The sequence below is a fragment of the Ciconia boyciana genome, chromosome 9 (genome assembly GCF_034638445.1).
Source record: "Ciconia boyciana chromosome 9, ASM3463844v1, whole genome shotgun sequence".
Lineage (NCBI taxonomy): Eukaryota > Metazoa > Chordata > Aves > Ciconiiformes > Ciconiidae > Ciconia > Ciconia boyciana.
This window is the reverse complement of record NC_132942.1, coordinates 44,263,010-44,282,039: the sequence shown is the minus strand read 5'-3', so window position 1 is coordinate 44,282,039 and position 19,030 is coordinate 44,263,010. Positions and strand designations below refer to the sequence as shown.

General features: G+C 37.9%; 1 protein-coding gene across 4 annotated transcripts in view; it reads right to left on the bottom strand.

The window, feature by feature from the left end:
• BANP (BTG3 associated nuclear protein) overlaps positions 1–19,030 on the bottom strand; it is a 154,622-nt gene that overhangs the window by 77,364 nt on the left and 58,228 nt on the right. For all 4 annotated transcript variants that reach the window (XM_072873314.1, XM_072873313.1, XM_072873315.1 and 1 more), the window contains one exon: positions 8,227–8,394. In XM_072873314.1, coding sequence (XP_072729415.1) covers positions 8,227–8,394 — 168 coding nt within the window. The remainder of the gene's footprint in view (positions 1–8,226; positions 8,395–19,030) is intronic.

Sequence of the window (19,030 nt, the reverse complement as noted above, 5' to 3'; positions counted from 1 at the left end):
TGAGCTTTATCCACTCATACAAATATTTTAACGGAAATGCTCTTTAATAAAATCATCCATTTGGGTTTTTTATATCCTATCTGCAAATGTTTGTGGAAGAAGATAATTTTGAGTTTTAAGTCTAAACACGGGAACTGGAAAGTAACTCAAAACCACTAAGCTAGTATTTACTTATTTGTGGAAAACTTTAGTTGCTTAACAGTTCAACTAGACAGCTCTAATTATGTTAACAATATACAAATACATAACTACAACCAGAATACTTATGCAGTAGCTGAGCAAAACGTAACAAGTACGTGTTTTTGCTGTCTACTGGACATACATCTTTAATACCTTACACTTCACTAGTAGGTAACTGCAGAAAATTTATAATTTCTTAAATATAGTCCTGTCACTTCCTGTGTGATTCCAGTATTTCCTGCACTGTTGTACAATGCAAGTTTGCTGTACAGAATTCCAGATGGGATTAACAAATCAGAATTGGCAGAGACGTCCTGTACCTAGTCTGAGAAACTGCACTGCCAACCAAATAAAAATGCGATTTGTTCAAATTCTGATGCTAGATCATGCTTTCCACTGCCAGTGGCTTTGTCACAGTCACTGAAAGTAGTAAACAGGTAGTCTAGAAAGATCGTTTACCTAAGCCTCTTTGTCTTTCACTTTTTCTCTCACTTCCATTACCTCAGTCCTAATAATATTTTATGCAATTAATGTTCTGTATTTTTTATTTTACAAATCGCATTTTGTTAGGATGCTAAATGGCTAAGAAAGCCCACTGTTATTCATCTTGCTTCTTCCAAGCTACCACTAGTCCATTCCAATGTGATTTTGTCTTTCCATCATGCTTCCTACTCCCCCACTACGTAATTCAACAGCTGAGTTGAGTTACAACTCAACTTCTAGTCAAACCACACTGTCCAAATACATAATCCTTCATTTAAATGTGCGTGTATACACACATATGCATACATACATCACTTCATACGCTCAAACATACGTAGTGTAAATGTAAAGACACATACACAAACAGCAAAACTGGACTTGGGACACAAGCGAGGTAAGGTGTGTTTCACTTACAGATTTAATAACTTTCTAGCAGTACTTTTCCTGTAGCTTACACTTACCATTACACAAACTGCAATGCTGTACTTCTGAGAAAACATGAAGATGCATTTATAATGAATATTTATTTTCTGATTAAGTTATGCAATAAAAGAGTATCAAAGAAATAAGAGCTGCAGCAGATAAAAATATATTTACGTGTATATTATATGCACTTATTGAAATACATTTTTAACTGTAAAGTCCAAAAGCCTTTATTTGTAAACCATCTTTTGCTGCACAGATGCCAGAAATTATTACGCTTTTCAGAGGTGGGAACAGGAGGCAGACAGAATGCAATCATACTGTACATCTCGCATGGTCACTTATAAATAGATTTCAGTCTGGCTTCACTGCAACAACCACAGTTGGGTTTTCTTTCTTTTTTTGTTGGATTTGGGGGGGGGGGGGGGGGCGTGTCTTCTTAGGAAGAAAGAAGAGAGAGGATTCAACCGTGTCTAAAAACAAAACATCCTTTATAAGTATTGTTTTTCCCCTCTAAATCTCTGACCAGACAAAAGTAATATTTATCCATTTTTAAACATTCCCCATTAAAAACAAACACAAACATGAATAGCACACAGCTTGAATAAAGGATATGTCAGCAGTTATAAATCACTATCATGTAAACTATCTAGCCTCACATTTACAACTTTGATATATTAGAGAATCCCTGGCACTGCGACGCTATACAGCTGAACTCTTGCTTTGAGATTTTCCATTGCACTCGTTACAAAGGGGTACTTTGACATGAACCGAACAGCTTATGTAGGGCTACTACGGAGCACGTTATCCACGGCATTCCCAAAGCACCCTCCACTAGATGGAATAGCTTTGGAGCTACCCACAGAATGGAAGACGCTGCACTAACCATTCCACAGGTGATTAAGCTGTGATACAGGGGAAAAAAACCCCAACTGCTGAAATATTCCTTTGTCCCAAGTTTAAATTGGACCTTTTACATTTTCTGTTTGTTTACTGCATGTGCTTACAAGTCAAAGCAAATTTAGCCTGAGTCTGTCTTCTCAGACAAATGTTCAAGAGTTGGCAAAATCACCCCTACTGAAGCAGTTACTTCTGTCGCATTTCTCAAAGCTAATCTTCCTCAGACGTTGCCGAGCAAGATTAGATTTGTCAGACAAATGTAATTTGTAACTGTTTCAAGAATATGTGTGGTTAATTCTCAACCAAGATCAGTTTTAAAATTCCTCACTTCAAAGGCAAAACCTTTGACATTTTCTAATTCTTTCCTATTCTCATTATACTTCATATTTATCAGTTGAGCATCTGGCTTCTCATTTTGGAAGGAAATACAGGAGGTACGGATTCTGTAGCAGAGGGTATTCATGCTTAGTCTCCTTATGTGGTGTTACTCAAAATTGTTTTCCTAGTGTATAGGCCTCCCAGCCTCACACTTCTGCTTACAAACTAGGACGTATTTTCTTGCTTCCTTGATGTGTAGTCCTAGCAAGGAAAGATTAATGGCCAGATGTAGCAAAGCAGTCCTCAAAAACAAAAGGCAGGAAAAACACCATTACTGAACAACTCATAGAAATAAAACCGTATACTGTCAACCATTATCTCAACCTGACTCGTCCAGTGCTAAATGCCTCCACAATTTTGCAGAACAGCTTTGAAGATTTGGCTGCACATCCATTTTTATATGTGACATCTTGGCATAGGCTGAGCACTTCAGCCTAAATCTACATATAAATCCCAAAGTCATAGAACTAATTAAAAATTCCAACATGGAAAACTGTGATAACAGTTTTAACAATCTTAAGAGAAATTAAAAGAAAGGGAGAAGGCACTCTTCGATTAATCCTCCTCCCCAAAACCTCATTTCCTACTGCCTTCCCTCCATAGACTGCTAACGTTTCTAAAAAGAGTATCTAGCTAAATTAACATGGCAGCCATGCATACAACTCTTATTTTTTTTCTGACAAGAGAAACACACACATTAAGTACCAAAGTGTTGGCTCTGAGAAGAGCAGAGCAAACCACTGCAATTAATACCTCAATTCCAACACAAGGCAACAGCTTCAAACAGAAGAGTCGGATAAAATAGGGAAAACCAACTTCTGCCTAAATAGAACAGTCTGCTACAACAATTTTATGCAACCCATAAATCTTGTGGCAACTGTAAATCTCTATAGTTAATTAAATGTAGAACAATCTCAATTAATATCTTTGGGGGTGAAGGACAGAGAAGAGATATTCATTCATTTTTTCCTACCAGCTTCCTTAGACATGTTTTTGTCTGCAGATCAGTTCCTCTTGAGCTCTTAACACTTGAACACTATCACAGAATTACACCACCAAAAACTTGTAAGGCTACATAAGGACTATGGGCTCAGCCTCCTGCTTTTCTCTGTCATTTGCATAGCTAATTTTTCCGTATGATGAACAGAGCAGAGAGGAAATCCGTTATCATTTTTAACTGCACCACTCAAATCAAAGCCACGTGCTACATAAACTGTTATGCACAACAAGCAGAAAAAGCCTAAAAGTTCTGACACGTCCAACAAGAACATAAGAATGAAGCCAAGAATAGCAATCCTCTTTAGATGTAAATAATTCAGAATTATTTATTATGCATGCAATAACTCATAAAAATCACAAAATCACATAATATATGAGGTTGGAAGTGACCTCTGGAGATCATCTAATCCAATGCCCTTCCTCAAAGCATGGGCAACCAGAACCGGTTGCTTCAGACTGCATCCAGGTGGATTTTGACTGCCTCCAGGGATGGTGTCTCTGCAGCTTCTCTGGGCAACCTGTTACTCTGTTCAACCACCCTCAAGATTCCTCAGAGGCAGAGAAATCAAAGTCAGGCCACAGGCAGGTGAGTTTCAGGCTGCTATATATATATATTTTTTCTTTTTTTTTAAATGAGGCAAATTAATTGCTGCTAAAAAGTATCTCTGGAAAATCAAGTCCCCTAATTCATAGGGGAGGATGTCCAGCAGGGCAGTGACCATGCTGATTTAAGACTATTTCAGGACTAACAAAAATATTATTTTTAATGTTATGTAGAGATGTTCAACAATTTTCACTGCCAAACAGAAAATACTAAGTTATTGTAGACTTTTAGCATACCAGCGTTTAAGAAAATACTCTGTAACACATAAAAGAACAGTGCTCCTTTGCAACACTTGAAGAAAGTGCCAATAAAATTCTGCTGATTGAAACATGTATTATTACACTACGACATAACAGAAAGCTATCTTGCTATTATCAGCCCCTAGAGATAGCTGATGAAAAATATTACGTCAAGCCAATCAAACACAACAGTTTTGGATTTCAGCCTTTTTTTTGTTGCACCTCTTGGTCACAATTTTAATATGAAATACTACAATCACAAGTTCAGAAGTGGAAAAACCTTACCAAACTCTGGAAAGAGTTCATATAGGGAACGTGGTGTTCATTCATGAACGCTCAGGACATTGAAATCATATTTAAACCTCTTAATGATGTTTTCAGAACAGCTCAGCTGCGTGGCAGGCACTGTGATACTATGCGTCTACTCAAGGCATCTGTTGATGGCAATAAGTGCAGCTTAAAAAGAAGTGCTTTCTGAAGACTACGGGAATATCTTCTAGGGTAAGCCCTAAAACTTCCCTCAGAAATCGTCATCATTTAGCTAAGAATCAGTGGGTTTAAGTACTTCCACAAATAGCTTAGGTTTATCATATTTAACCTGGTAAAATGGGTGAGCGTGTGTGTAAATTTTTCCCCCACATGGCATAACCCAAAATGCTTGTTTACAAGATGTGCAATGAAAGTGCTTTCCCACTGAATGTGTGCGACACCACTGCTGTATCTAAACTATCAGAGAAGCTGATACACTTAGCTTAAGGTCCTCAGTGACCTAACCTGGCTAGTCACAGAACCACGCTCTACTAAATTTCCTGATCAAACTATATAAATATAGCTTCTTTAAATAGAAGTCATACAGTCTTACGCTGAGTGAGTGGAGGCAAAACCAGAGCTTCTCAGAACAGCTTGGAGGACGTTATATAAGAAACTACCCTGCATATCCCGCATCCTTCACAGCATAAACAGGACACAGAGCCATTCACAATCTTTTAAGAGCCTTTTTTTTTTTTCATTATATGGCAGCTACTATATTCCACCCAACAGATAAACAACTCAAATGTCTGTTATATGTGAACTGACATGGAGCAACATATTACTCTGTGAAACCAAACACAGGTACTCTCCTGCAGACAGCAGTAACCACAGCTGGGTGGAGACCTGACAGAAAGCACCTAGAAGCTGATCTTAATAGCTATAACTAACAATAGTGGGAAAGACAGTTTCTCAAGTAGCTGAATTCCAGACGGTTCAAGGCTCACCTTAAATTGCCCCCTGAAACAAATGCTACCATAAAAACTGTCTGGGTTCATATGTAACACTTTAAAAAGCCGTATTTGACAGCTATGTTGTCATAACTGTGAAATACAGACCTCCTTTACTTCAGAGCTGTGAAATATTACTTCTCTTTCCTGCTAGCTGGCAGCAGGAATTCTGCTATATCCACTATACAGTGCATATAATAAGGAACAGATGCCTGTGAATTATGATGCTGTAATTCCATTGAGGGGTTCCAGGGATGTCAAACCACAAAGGCAAAGTCTGAGTGGTTCATGAAGTTACCTGAACAGAGCAGTGGAATTACAGCCCTGTCATGCAAAAGCTACCTTTTAAAATACGTGTGAATCTACATTTTTCCCTTGTATCTTTTCTTCTTTCTTTTCCCTATATACTCATTCAGTCTCTCAGCCCGCTCTCCTGTTTTTCCTCATACCTCCTCTTCTCTCTTCACATGAAATACCACTCCCACCTGATTTTGGAATGCAAATTAGTTTTTCAAAGGACCACCTGATTCTGAAAAGTGGTCTGGTTTTCTAAGAGCTTTTTCACAGTGGGTGCGAATGTAGTGGTGAATTCATCTAACATCTTTACAGTCTCCCAGAAAATTATGCCAATGACATTCTGAGTAAGAGCAATATTTTAAAGAAAATTAACAAAAAACTGAATCCATGGGAACGTTTTCACATACCGTTACCAAAGGCAGCTGTTAATGTTATTGCTGGTACTCTGCTTTTGGCTGCACAGTCTATACACTCCTGCCAATGACATGCCAAGATGCCTCAGCTGACCTTCATCATCTTCAGGACCAAAGACATCTTTATAAGGACATGCAGTCACCTCTTTGCTATCTAGGGGACTTGGGAGATGAGATAGACTGTACAGTGGGAGACCCAGGTGGCATAAAAACTCCGGGAAAATCCTGGAGATTGATGTACCAAAGGCGGCCAGCTCAACTCCGGCTAAATGACCTAGCCGGGGCGCACAACCCAAAATATGGCTTTGCAGAACCAGCTCATGTGTGTCTGTACCACGCTACTCCCACCTGCTCAGAGAGCGTATTGCTGAAATCCCAGGAGTTAATTCATGTATCTTTGTAGCCATGGAACAATTTACTCACAAATCAGGTTAGTGGAATTGGGGGGAAAAAATTGAGTTTTCAGCTTAACCACAACAAAAAAACCCCACCAAAACTTATTATCTTATGGCTTCTGAAGACAAGAATTCACTGAGCCTGAGTCTGGTTTACATCTCTACACTGGACTCCCCAAATCTCCAAACCAGGAGACTAAAGATTAATATTTTTTAATAATAAATCTCAACAACAGTCAAGGAGTATCGTCTAATGAGCACAGGCCCATAATATCCACTTACTACTGCATTTTTATTCTAAAATACTGATTGCTAAGAGACTGAAAATAAAAATCCCATCAACATATATGGCTTATGGTTATCATTATGTTGATTAGTTGTTTTAATTTGAGAATTTTGGATATGATTCCCAGTTCCAGCACATAAAATTTTCCATTGAAAGCAGATTTTGGCATTCTTTGCATGAGATACAGTGGTTAGTGTTAACATGCAACCAAAAATTTTATGCAGGCAAATAAACTTACTTCCTTTTCTTTGGGCTCACTTCCAAAACACTGTTTTTAATATATGATGTACAAATGTCCCATAACACTGCTTTATATTAAAAGCATGAGCCAGAAATGTCCTATGAGAACACTTCTTAGGTCAGTATTTTTCATTTGTTATTATTATTCATGCCTACATACCTATATGGAAATATAGAATCACCTACAATATATTTAATTTCTTCAGAGGAAAATACTTCAGGAACAAAATTTAGCACGTCCTACTAAATGGTGTGAACGCACTGAGAAAGATTTATTTACTTGACTCCTCTTATGAGCATCAGTTGCAGAAACATTTTAACCTTCTACTCAAAAAACTGAACGTGGTAAAAAACCCCATATGATAGCACAAAGCTGCATGTGCTGAATTTTTTCAGTTAACACACGTGGATGGATGTTCTCAAGCATCTCAGTGAAGCCAGGCATTCAGATAACGTACAAATCAACAAAGCCAATCTCTCTCACACACTAGAATATACTACACTTTCATTTCTGGCAGACCTGTATTTTACTACTGTTTTAGAGACAGACTCCCTTCTCCCTTTTTCTCTTTGTGAACAAACACACACATCTTTCTCCCTTTCTAGGATCATTAATGCACTGCAACCAGGAGCGTGACTGCAATTTGTAGATGAAACACGATTAGAAGCTCATCCTACTTTGGAACAAGCCCCATGAGGCTGTGAAGGACTCCGAATGTACCAGGAGGTAGTTGGCTTGCACTGGAGGCCCATGATGATTTAACTACAAATGCTTGGCGTCACTTAGTACATGGATACACTCCCTGAGGAGCACTGTAGACATACATACACTGTAATAGAGAGGCTGCTTTGCCAATGATAAATGGTACTTGAAAAAAAAGAAATATGCAACAATATAAAATCCACTCCAAAAATTCAGTTGTGAGAAAATGTGGGCTTCTCCATATATCTTTGTTACACAAAAATATTCACATTTGCGGGTATTACATGCACTTGTTGTAAATATAAATTAAGATCAAAATAATTTTCAGGTATATTGAAAAACAAACAGCATTATTACTTAAGTTTCCCTTTCTGTTGGGGTTTGTTTGGGTTTGGGGGCATTTGGGGATTTTGTTTGGTTTTTTTACCTGAACCACTGTAAGATGATGATGATGGAGTTCGCCTTGAAAAGCTTTTCACGGCAAGACTCTGCCCTCGCTGTTTCCGCCTCCAAGCTGTTCGGCATTTGGAGTCTATGCTTTGCTTGATTCGATACCAGTCAGATTCTGTGATTCCAAATTTATAAAATAGGTGACCTGTAATTAGAGAGAAACACAAAGGGGTGAAAGTCAGCATAAATCCGTATTTTCAGGAAAATGAATAGGTGACACACACTGTCACACACACAAGGTGAACAAAGCAACTCTGAAAATTTTAGAACTGCCCTAATGCTTGACGCTGCCTAAAGGAATACAATGATATTACGAAAAACGCCAAAGCTACACAGTGAAGTGATTTCAACAACTATTCACAAAATTAAGTAATCATACATACGCACAGGTATGTATTTAAAAACGTCAGCGGTCTCTGAAGTTTCCTAATCTACACTTCTATCCATGGAAACTGCACTATTACATTCAAGTTGTGCAACACTGACCAACAGAAGGATCCAGCACTCCAAAGCCAAATCTGGAAAAGGTTTATTGCTCACCAATAGTGCCCCACAATATGTGTAAGTCTGGTAAGTAGGAAGCCATATAAAGCTCCCTATTAAAAAAAAGGTCTTTTAAAGCTCAGCTCAAAATTCATTAGAATACAATGAAAATGCAATACAAAATTATAATCTTCTGAAAATGCTACTACTTGTATTAAGTCATTTAAAGAGCCACATTATGCACTTTCCAGCATTTGGTGCTAAGTTGCCAAACTGTAATATAAACACAACGTTGACTCGTGAGTTGAACTGAGTATTTTTGAAACAAAGCTCATTCAGATTGAGTCCTGCTGCCAACTCAAACCAGGTTCATTATCATGTGCAACCTCTGCACCCGAAGGGGAAGTCTAGTTATACAAGAGAGGGAGCAAACCAACTGTTTCAGGTATGACAAGAAATACTTGTTTCAACATCTGGACAAATGGCTTTAAAACTGGGAAGGAAACATGTTGTGCATTGTCAGCTGTTTCAAGGTCCTCCTCATACTGCTACATACTTTTACCATTTCATTGTAAGCTTCAGCGTGGTTTGTATTTTGCTTAAAGCATCAACAGTTGAGAGCATTTGACTGTATGTTAAGAGAAATTTATAAACCTCAGGGCTGCAGAAAAAAAACTTGAAAAAGTAAACCCAAAAGTTCAAAACCCATGAATTAAAACAGAACTATGCGAACATTTAACATTCTCTAAAACTTCAGTACATCTAAACTTCCCAGATTCAGATGTGCAATACTGCAGTTAAAAAACAATCTAAAGCTGCAATATAAGCTTTTATGCAACATGACTATGCTTGAAGGATCTCTAAGGTTCTTATTTTCCTTTTGGTATCAGTTGTTTTCCATACCCTGCAAAGTAAAATAATCTTTTCAACCTACTGGCTTTTTGGTCTGACTCTCAAATAGGATCCTGATCCTGTGAAGTACTTGCTTAAGCTGTTGTATAGTCCTATGAACGGGATATGGTCTGCTCCTGTAAGACACATTATTTGAAGCCTACAGCCACAACATTCCAGGTTTGCACAAACTAAGAGCTTAGTACTTTCCTTTGTATTACAAATGAGCCCAGAGTCTTCAGAAATTGAAATTTGCAGAGTACTGATCTAACATAGTCAAGTGGAGTACTGTATCTCTTAAGTCATCATCATTTTTTAAACACATTTATTTTCTGATGTTCTAAATAATTTGTTTATAGATCTGTTCAAAAAGCAATTTGAAATAAAGTAGAGAATATACAGGAGGAAAACAGGGGCATCAAAAGGCTAATTCAAAAGCGCTTTAAAGGCCCCAAGATTTCTCACTGGCAAGTGACAGCAAGCACATCACTTAGAGATTGCTTTAGAACCCCTACATTATGTCTCCAAAAAAGGGGGGGGGGGGGGGGGGGTAGGAAAGGAGGAAAATCGACTGAAATTATCATCTGCTGCCGTGCAACAGTTTCCTTTCCATAGCTGTCAGCAAAAGGAAAGCACATTCTGTATTGTAAATACTGAGACCACATGTCTCAGTGTAATCTATTACTAATAGGCACTACACAGAAATGAGTTTATAAATGTTTGCAGTAATGTCCAATAAAAATAGTTGTGCTTTAACTCTTTATACAACTTCAGCTGTCAGTACGTACAAAAATACTTGTGTAGTCCTACATAAAACAGTCATATGCTCTGTGGTTATTTTGAAAAAATGTCCATATTTCATTCATAAATACATTTTAATGACTTTCACGTTGTATGTGGCTCTGTTTAGAGAAGTGACTGAATCAATTGTAGGTCTGAGAAAACTCTCATAGAAAAGCAGCCTCAATAGGAATTTTAACTATCACAGTGTAATCCACAGGATATTCCCAGATGTCACTTACTTCAGAGAGAAATCAAAAGCAATATAAATTATTTGGGACAAGATAGTCTCAGGTGCTGTGAGCTGTTCATACTAGGAGACCCAAGCCGTGTAGGACACGAGCTTGAGAAAGATGATGAGTGCCAGAGCTGTGACATAAAACATCCCAGAAATTGCTCTGTTGAGGGGAGACAGGAAAATACTTTCTTCTACTTACTGATCACAAAAGCTATAATTTAATCAACATGGTAAGGAATGGCCATGAAATACTGGATAGAGACCCCACTGCCTTCATGGAGAGAACATGACTACAGAGGAAAGCACAGAAAATCGGTAACAAGCTAAACAGGGTAGAGTCAGAGAAGAAGATTTTAGGCTAGAGAGACCTAAGACATCAGGCACAGATGTTCAAAGCCAGGCGTGCTTACTTCTTTTCCCTTATTCATTAAATTCCTACTTAGCTGTTACGGTGGTCGAAGATGTAAAACTGGTATAGACGAAAAGCTTGCTGTTTGCACAGATTTTTACCATAACTGCATACTCAGTCACAGTAATTGCATGTGCAAGTTAGGCATGAAAAATTAGCCCTTAAGTACAAAGATAGTTGATATAAAGGTTAAATGAATTTCAGATGTATATATCTATGCAGTTGGTATTACAATCTAAAATGTTATTCTACGAACAGGTCTTTAACAACTGCATTTCACAACAGTCCACCGATGACCAAAGAAAAATCTAATGCTAACGACAGTGGAGTATTTCTTAAGCAGATAAAAAGTTCACCATAACATTAGAAACATGATTTACCTGTAGTAGAGAGATATATCCCGAAAACATGTGCAAACAATATTAGAAAACTGAAGCGTGCTGACTTTCTGTTCTCTATCCATAAATGATCACATGCAGGAGAGCTTTCAGCTGTCTCATTCTGAGTATGTCAAATACCAACAAAAGTTAGAAAGGCAGCACTAAAGCAAGGATACTGCGAATAAGACATTTAACTTGGGGAAGTCCATATTAGAAACGACAGAAATACTGCAGTGAGAAGGGATTTGACTTTTTCGGAACATTTGCTAGTCAAAAGCAGCATGAAGCATTGTAATTTGTAAGCAGCACAGTATCTGTGAGCCACATAACCACCCTACTAAAAACATAAAAAAAATACATTCAGCAATATAATTCAGCACTTTGGCAAAAAGACAACAGTATTTTGGAAGACAGATGCACTTATACAAGAAGAGTGACCTACAGGATTCAGATCATCTAAGGATCACTGACTGTGTTTTTAGCGATCTTTTTATTTTGGACAATGGATGGTTGCCGGTAACATTCAAAACAAAGGATGTGCTTGTTTTAAACATTAAGGTTTTAAACATTAAAGTTTGCTGTCTTTGGGAACCTCACTTCCTAAACAAAGATTTCTATGAAAACACACCAGAGACTTAAAACAGTTCAGTTATTTAACAAACTGCAAGAGCTTGAGCCATTTCTATAGACCAGATACATACTAGCAGCAGCTTGAGACACAAAGAGGTCGGCACAAAGAATTCACAGCGACACGGGCTATTCTGAAATGCTCAAAGAGGAAATCATTTTAGTTTGCAAGCAAGAACCAACGTTCAAATCTTATGAAGCAAAAGCTTAGGAGGAAGGCATGTGCGCATCAGGAAAATTTAAGAAGTCAGCTTGAAAAGCCAACAGGTGCATCATACTAAGTTTTGCCTAACATATCCCAGATTAGAAACACAGCACATTTTTGCCAAAATTCCTATAAAACTAAAAAAAAAGACTGACACAACACATTCTAGAATGCTTCTTCTGCACTGCAAAATAAATCTTTCTGTGGTTCAAAGAAAAAAAAAAAAGCTTGGAAATGCAGTGAAGGTGATCTGGTACAAAGATGGTCAGCAATGATGTCTGAAATGACTATATACTCCCAAACTTTTGGGGCCTCTAAAGTACAACACGGGGGGAGAAAGGGTTGGTTTTTTTAAAAACAGGGCTAATTGGAAAAAAAAAAGAAAACCCCATGAAAACAATGTTCCTAAGAAAGTAATTCTCTCTTTCTTAAAAGGTCAGAAGTCAGTCAGCAGACGAAACAATCCACATAAAACATTAAATTGTAAAGGAATTTAATTAAGAACAAATTGAGGAGGAAGAGAAGACATTTGCAATATCAAAACCAGACATGAAATATTCCATCTTGATACCGCACTCAAAATCAGCCTCCTAAAAAACAAACTTCATGTCAATAGCTTGCACTTGGCTATTGCTAGGTTGTGCTGCTTCCCATTCTCCGTGAATACCAGATTCCTTTAGAAAATTAAAAGGTAAATCATTCTTTTCATGGACTTGGCAGAGCTCCTTTTGCTGCCGTATATACTGAGATGGCACAGACCTTCCCTCTGTTATTGTTACATTTTGAAAGATTTGGGAAAGTGTTAACCCCAGAGAATCTAACAGCCACGTGTATAAAATAAAGACATATTTACATTAGATGTGTAATCCAAACAGATTTGGTTAACTGTTCCTTCCATTTCCAAATTCAACATCGTTTTTAAAGTCTAGAGAAAAAGCAACAGGATGTCATAGTCACAATTCATATGATTAAACTGATGAACAGAATCTTTTTTTAATTGACAAGAATATGATGGATATTATGAAAAACAAGGGCTTCGGATTCTGCCTGCACAGAATCATGAAGAGGGGCGATTATTTGGGGGTTTGGCTAACAAAATGCATTTTTTCACATAAGGGTCATACATTTGGAGTTCTTTTTATTAAACGAATAGCGTATGACAACGAAATCTGCTGTACTAAATATTGGAACAGCGGAGGAAAAAACTAAGCACCTCTGAAGTTACTTCTTGCGCCTTCAGGCTTCAATTCTTCAAACGTAATTCTGGTCATGCATTGACCATATTGAAACAATTTTCAAAAGAGTAATTGTTTACTCATTTGACAGCTGGGGGGGGGGGGGGGGGGGTATGATCTCCACAGCTGGGAGGTAGTTTCCCTCTCCAAAACTCAGAAGCGTTTAGGGTTGGGCAAAGGGATGCAGGAGGGGAGGGCAACATCCTCCTCATTCAAGGAAACCTCGCCCCGTTAGTCGGTGGGATGGCAGAACCTTGGCAGCTTCTCCAACGTCACATGCTTGTGAACATCAATCATGTCACCAGATAATCGCTTTCCATAACACTGTTCTCATCCACAGGCTAAACAGCATCCAAAAAGAGGTGGGGGGAGCTGTTAAAAACACGGAGAGAAGGAGGAGGGAAGGAAAATTCAGCTACCAAGCAATTACTCTGTTTTCCATTTTATTTCTACAGTTCTTTTGTTTAACTATTATATTCATACCTTTCAAACAGCTATAGATTTATAGGCTACTAGAGACTAGAGTGTGCACACTTTATAGTGCAAACTATATTCAGGGGGTACTTAGAACAGCCTCAAATACAACTGAAATCCTATTCTACTACAAATACCTTCGGAAGGATTTTTTACTAAACCCGTGTCAGTAACCAGAATATTTTAAACAGTCAAATATTAAAATCAAACACTATAAAATGTTCACAGAATCTGAACTTTTCCAGGAAATTTTCAATTGTCAGCTTTTAAAGAAAAGAAATGCCCTGTTTTCCTAGATGCAGAAGATATGGTTAAAGAGGATTTCTGCAAATAAGATTCCATAGAAAACAGATTATTTTATTGTACTCTTCAACTAAGTTATAATATATAAACCTCAAAATTCCATGTTAATCAAATCCCTTTCCACTTGGACAATAGCAGCTCAACTCTATACTAGAGATCATGAGGAGTCTCATCTTAGGTAACTTTATGACAAAACACATAATTGCTATTTTTACAACAACTGCTTTACAACAAATACCTAAAAACTGTTTACCTACAGTATGAAAATTAAATGTCATGACAAGAGAGTAAGGAAATCCATAAATACCACTAAGAACACAACTGAAAAAGCCAGGCACGTTCGAGGAAACACGCCAGATGTGAAAAACGTCAGTGAAGTCCGTAGTCTTAAGTGTGAGCATGTGATTAGACAATTTAGGGAATAAGGACTAACTTTTGGGACATGAAAAAATGTTTCTTCCAGGAGTGTATTGCTCATATTGCTTAATTCTCCTGGCTTCCAGATGCCATCATGATGTGGGTGTTAAATAAATACACACATCAGCACATTAAGGAACCAAAGTCTAAACATTGTATTTTCATATCTTTTACAAGGTAACTGGAATAGAAGTGAGACTGTGGACATAAATTTCTGCAGACTGAACTGACATCAACCTATCAGCGTCCCACTCCTACTCCCCAAAACCCCAGTAACACAGGTCTTACAATTACCAAGGCACCATCTGCCCCAAACGAGGACTACTATAAAATTCCCCGAGTTCAAGAACAGGATGGGTTGAGGTAACATCCTATCACTTGTTGCTTCCCTTTTAGCATGAAAATCTCCTTTCTAATATACACGAAAGCAGCATGTTTTAGCTATTTCAAGAAAACCAACTATTTAAAACAATGTTTTCTCATCTCAGATCCTAAAACAAAGCCAAGTTCAAATTAAGTATGTGTCTGGTAGGAATACTTTCTGGGATCAAAAGGGTGCATTTTGATGTACCAGCATCAAAGCAAGCCAGAAGTGGTGTTAAACTATTTATAAAATGCTAATTGCACTGTTTAGACAATCTGCTGATTACGATTCTATGCAAAAAGAACACTAAACCACTTGGAAGAACAGGCGAGGAAGTTTTCCTCAATAATGCCAGATTACTCTATCATGTTGAGGAAACATTTCAGAAATAAACTTCTTTTAAATATCTACCAAACAGCATAAAAAGCATTGGCACATGCAGGCTTGTGCCTCAGTAACAGATTAAAGCGAAAGTGACTTATTCACTGCTTCAATCGTTACAACTTTCCCTGTCAATCTGAAGCTGCAGAGCTGATGATTTTGTGCAGACAGACGGCTGTAACCACATCTATTTTTTGCATGTGTCTCAAGCATACCAGATCAAAGGCCTACTGCAAGAGACCATTCACCTTTTACAAGTGACTGCTAGAAGACTTTCCGCTTCAGGCAAAATACGTGGGCTCCAACACCCAGATAATTTTTTGTTTGTTTACTGGTTTTGTTTTTTTAAAGTTATGAGAAAGCAGTACAACCCAAAAGGCATGAGGTTTCTCTTTCTCTGTTCTTGCTCTCTGTAAAACACAGATAGAATGTCTTGTATTTTAAAGGATTTAAAGCATTTTGAAACCAAATGTTACATCAGAAAAGTAAGCATCTTCTTGATGCTTACATGCAGATCTGGCTCAGATTTCATTCTGGCAATGTACTGTTCCTCAAAAGAAATAATAACTAGCTTTGATTTATCAGAATATTTAACATCTAATTTTATTTTATTAAAAGTTAATTTTTCAGACTATTTCATTCATATTTATTAATATTTATTTAGAATATTTGCCTGAATATTTCATTTTTAACAAATCATAGAACCAGAGGAAGCATGAAATTTAAAATTATTTTAAATGCCCTAGTTCTACACATTAAAAGGACCCATGCAGGTCTACAGGACCCTACCACAAGTTTCAAAATCAAAAATAAAATTAATTTGCATCTAGAATCTCCAAATCCCACCAACGTATCCTCTTCCAAAAACAGAGGAGCTCCTACATTCAGACACACCTTACCACCTTTCTGGAAAAGCAGCCAGTTGATTTTGATCTGTTTTACCAAGGGCAGGACCTGTTTGATTTTGACTCTTCAGGAGGCAGCCATAAGCATACCAATCATGCCATCTAGTGGAGTGTCCAATTTACCATCCTGGCAAGAAACGACTGCATTTTTATCCATGCATGTGTATGTTTGCTCAATCTCCGACTGCCTTGCAGCGCGCGCCAAGTGCTACAAAAGGTTAGCAGAACTGCAGAACCAGAGATACGCTGTGAAAGAGAAGTGAGCGAATTAATCGCTACAGGAATAGAGTATTTTTGATGTTTCTGGTGGCACACTTTGATTGAAGCGAGTTCCACGCGGCATGTTACAGCAGTGGCCGTGAGGCATTCCCGGAGAGATCTTTTGATCACTTTTCTCTGATGGTGACAGAATATCAACAGCTGCATACATGTAACTGTTTAATAACCAGAGTATAATTATCAAAAACATTAAGGGTCTAACTCATTAAATGAATCGATCAACCCCACAAGAAAACCATTCTAGACCAAATCAGAAGTTTTATAATCTGAAAATAGAAAAGTCTTCATGTCATCTACTACAGACTTGCCTCAGTTCACAAATTACGAGAGGTATTCCACTACGATGATACTGGACAAATAACATACACTTGCTTCTATTTTTTTCCCCCATTTTTAAAAGAAAACACATTGCTTACTCTAAAAACGTTGCAAAAATCCAAAGAGACAGAGCAAATAAAACCTTGAAAAAAGATCTATGTTTCATTTCCTCTCAAAATATATATATTCATGCAAGGTTTGGGTCTCAGTATGAAAGGAAGATTGCATACTTCATATAGCTATAGCTGTACAGCTAAAAATTGCAGTGGCAGCATTCCATACAGACTGCACAAGCATTTTCATCTGAAATGGCTTTTCATGAAGATTAGGACCTAAAGACTCCGACGCTTGTTTGACATACCCGGCCACGAACAATCTCCTTCCAAATAAAATACCTAATGCGCTCATGATAACTATTCCCTTCTTGTTGCATAACAAAAATGCACTTAGGGGATACCGTGCTTTAAAGTCTTCAGTTACATTTACCTTTTAATTTGGATATGCAAAGTGTCAGAGCATTCATTTATGATCACAGTCAGCAAGCAAAGATCTTGCTATTTCTTTTACTCACTGGGAGAAACAATCCCGCAAGGTTTATCAGACATCATCCTGTTTTGGAATGGAACATACCTAAGTAGATGAAGTGTTTATTGCCAAAGGATCAACTTACTGTTTGAAATCAAAGTCTGGTGCTCAAAACAAATGGAATCACCTAAATTGAAGCAATAACGCTTGATCAAAATAAATGCTTCTGATTTGAAGGAGCTGCTGCCAGTAACCACACATCAGGTCATTTTTGATAGCCACAGCTTTACAGAGAAGTTGATTAAACAGCTGTTTTGTCTTTTACACAGCAGCACAATGCGATCTGACAGAACCAGCAGCAGAACCGATGGAAAAAGGAAGGTTGTTGCTTTAACCACCCCCTTCCCGAGACGTCCCGTTACATAAGCCCTCACCGCAGTGCCTCGGGAGCCCATCTGGATGGCAAACGCCACCACACGTGCCGCCAAGAAAAACTCACTTATGAATCAACAACGAAAATTTCTCCCCTTCCGAAGGAGCTTGTGGGTTTGGAAAGGACTGGCACGCAGAAACCTGAACGCTGCGGGAATTTATTTACATTTTACTTGCAGTCAGCTTGAGGCATCTCCTCACTTCACTTTTTAACCCTTGTGAAATGGAGAAAAGAAAGTTCAAAGCCAGGAAAGGAAAAGCTATGCAACTTTCTGGAATTCCGTTTACGAGATTTTGTGAAATCACAGCTCTCCTTGCATGCAGCAATGCGTTTTCCAGATGAATGTACATTATTTCTGCGCTGATCAATCTGTGTTTGGTGGCTGAGCTGCTTTTCCTCTCAAAGTGTCAGGGATCAAATACTTTCTTAGACTCTTCATGTCTTCTAAAACCACACTATAAAAGTTCCATTTTGTCATTTTTAGGCCTTCGAGAGTAAAGAAAATATTTCTCGTCTGGAGTCCATTGAAAATTCACTAGGATATATTATTTATGCAGGGATTGAGCCTGAGTGATACTGGTAACCACCAGCCTCCTCTACAGATGGCGAAAGTAAAGCACGCTCTGCATCCTTCTGAATTAGGCCCTAAAGAGACACCGCTACACACTCTAGTAACTACCCTGCAAACAGTCATAACACTGGAGGAGTTCCATGTACAGAGGAATCAGCCCAAAGACAACAGTGATTAGTACATCCGTGATACAGAGAGTCCTCTATTTCACTTGTAACTTCATAGCTCGGATGGATCTTCAGTATTGATAAATATGATCCTTGGACATCGCACTCAACATATTGATTATAAATGGTCCAATACTTCTTGCTGACATCAGGGTTTTGGGCTTGTTAATACATGAATATGTAATGACTTCAGAAATCCGTGCAAGGGTCCCTTGATTTTCATTAGAAGAAAACCAGCACTTTTTCAACTCCGTTATTGTATTTGTAGCAGTAACTTTCCCAATGAGCACATCTTTCTTACAAATTACACAGCTTGCCCCTTTTTTCATTACACACTCCTGAAGCAACATTTAAAGTCACTGAGAAAACTGCTTTTATGCTCACAGACTTATCTGA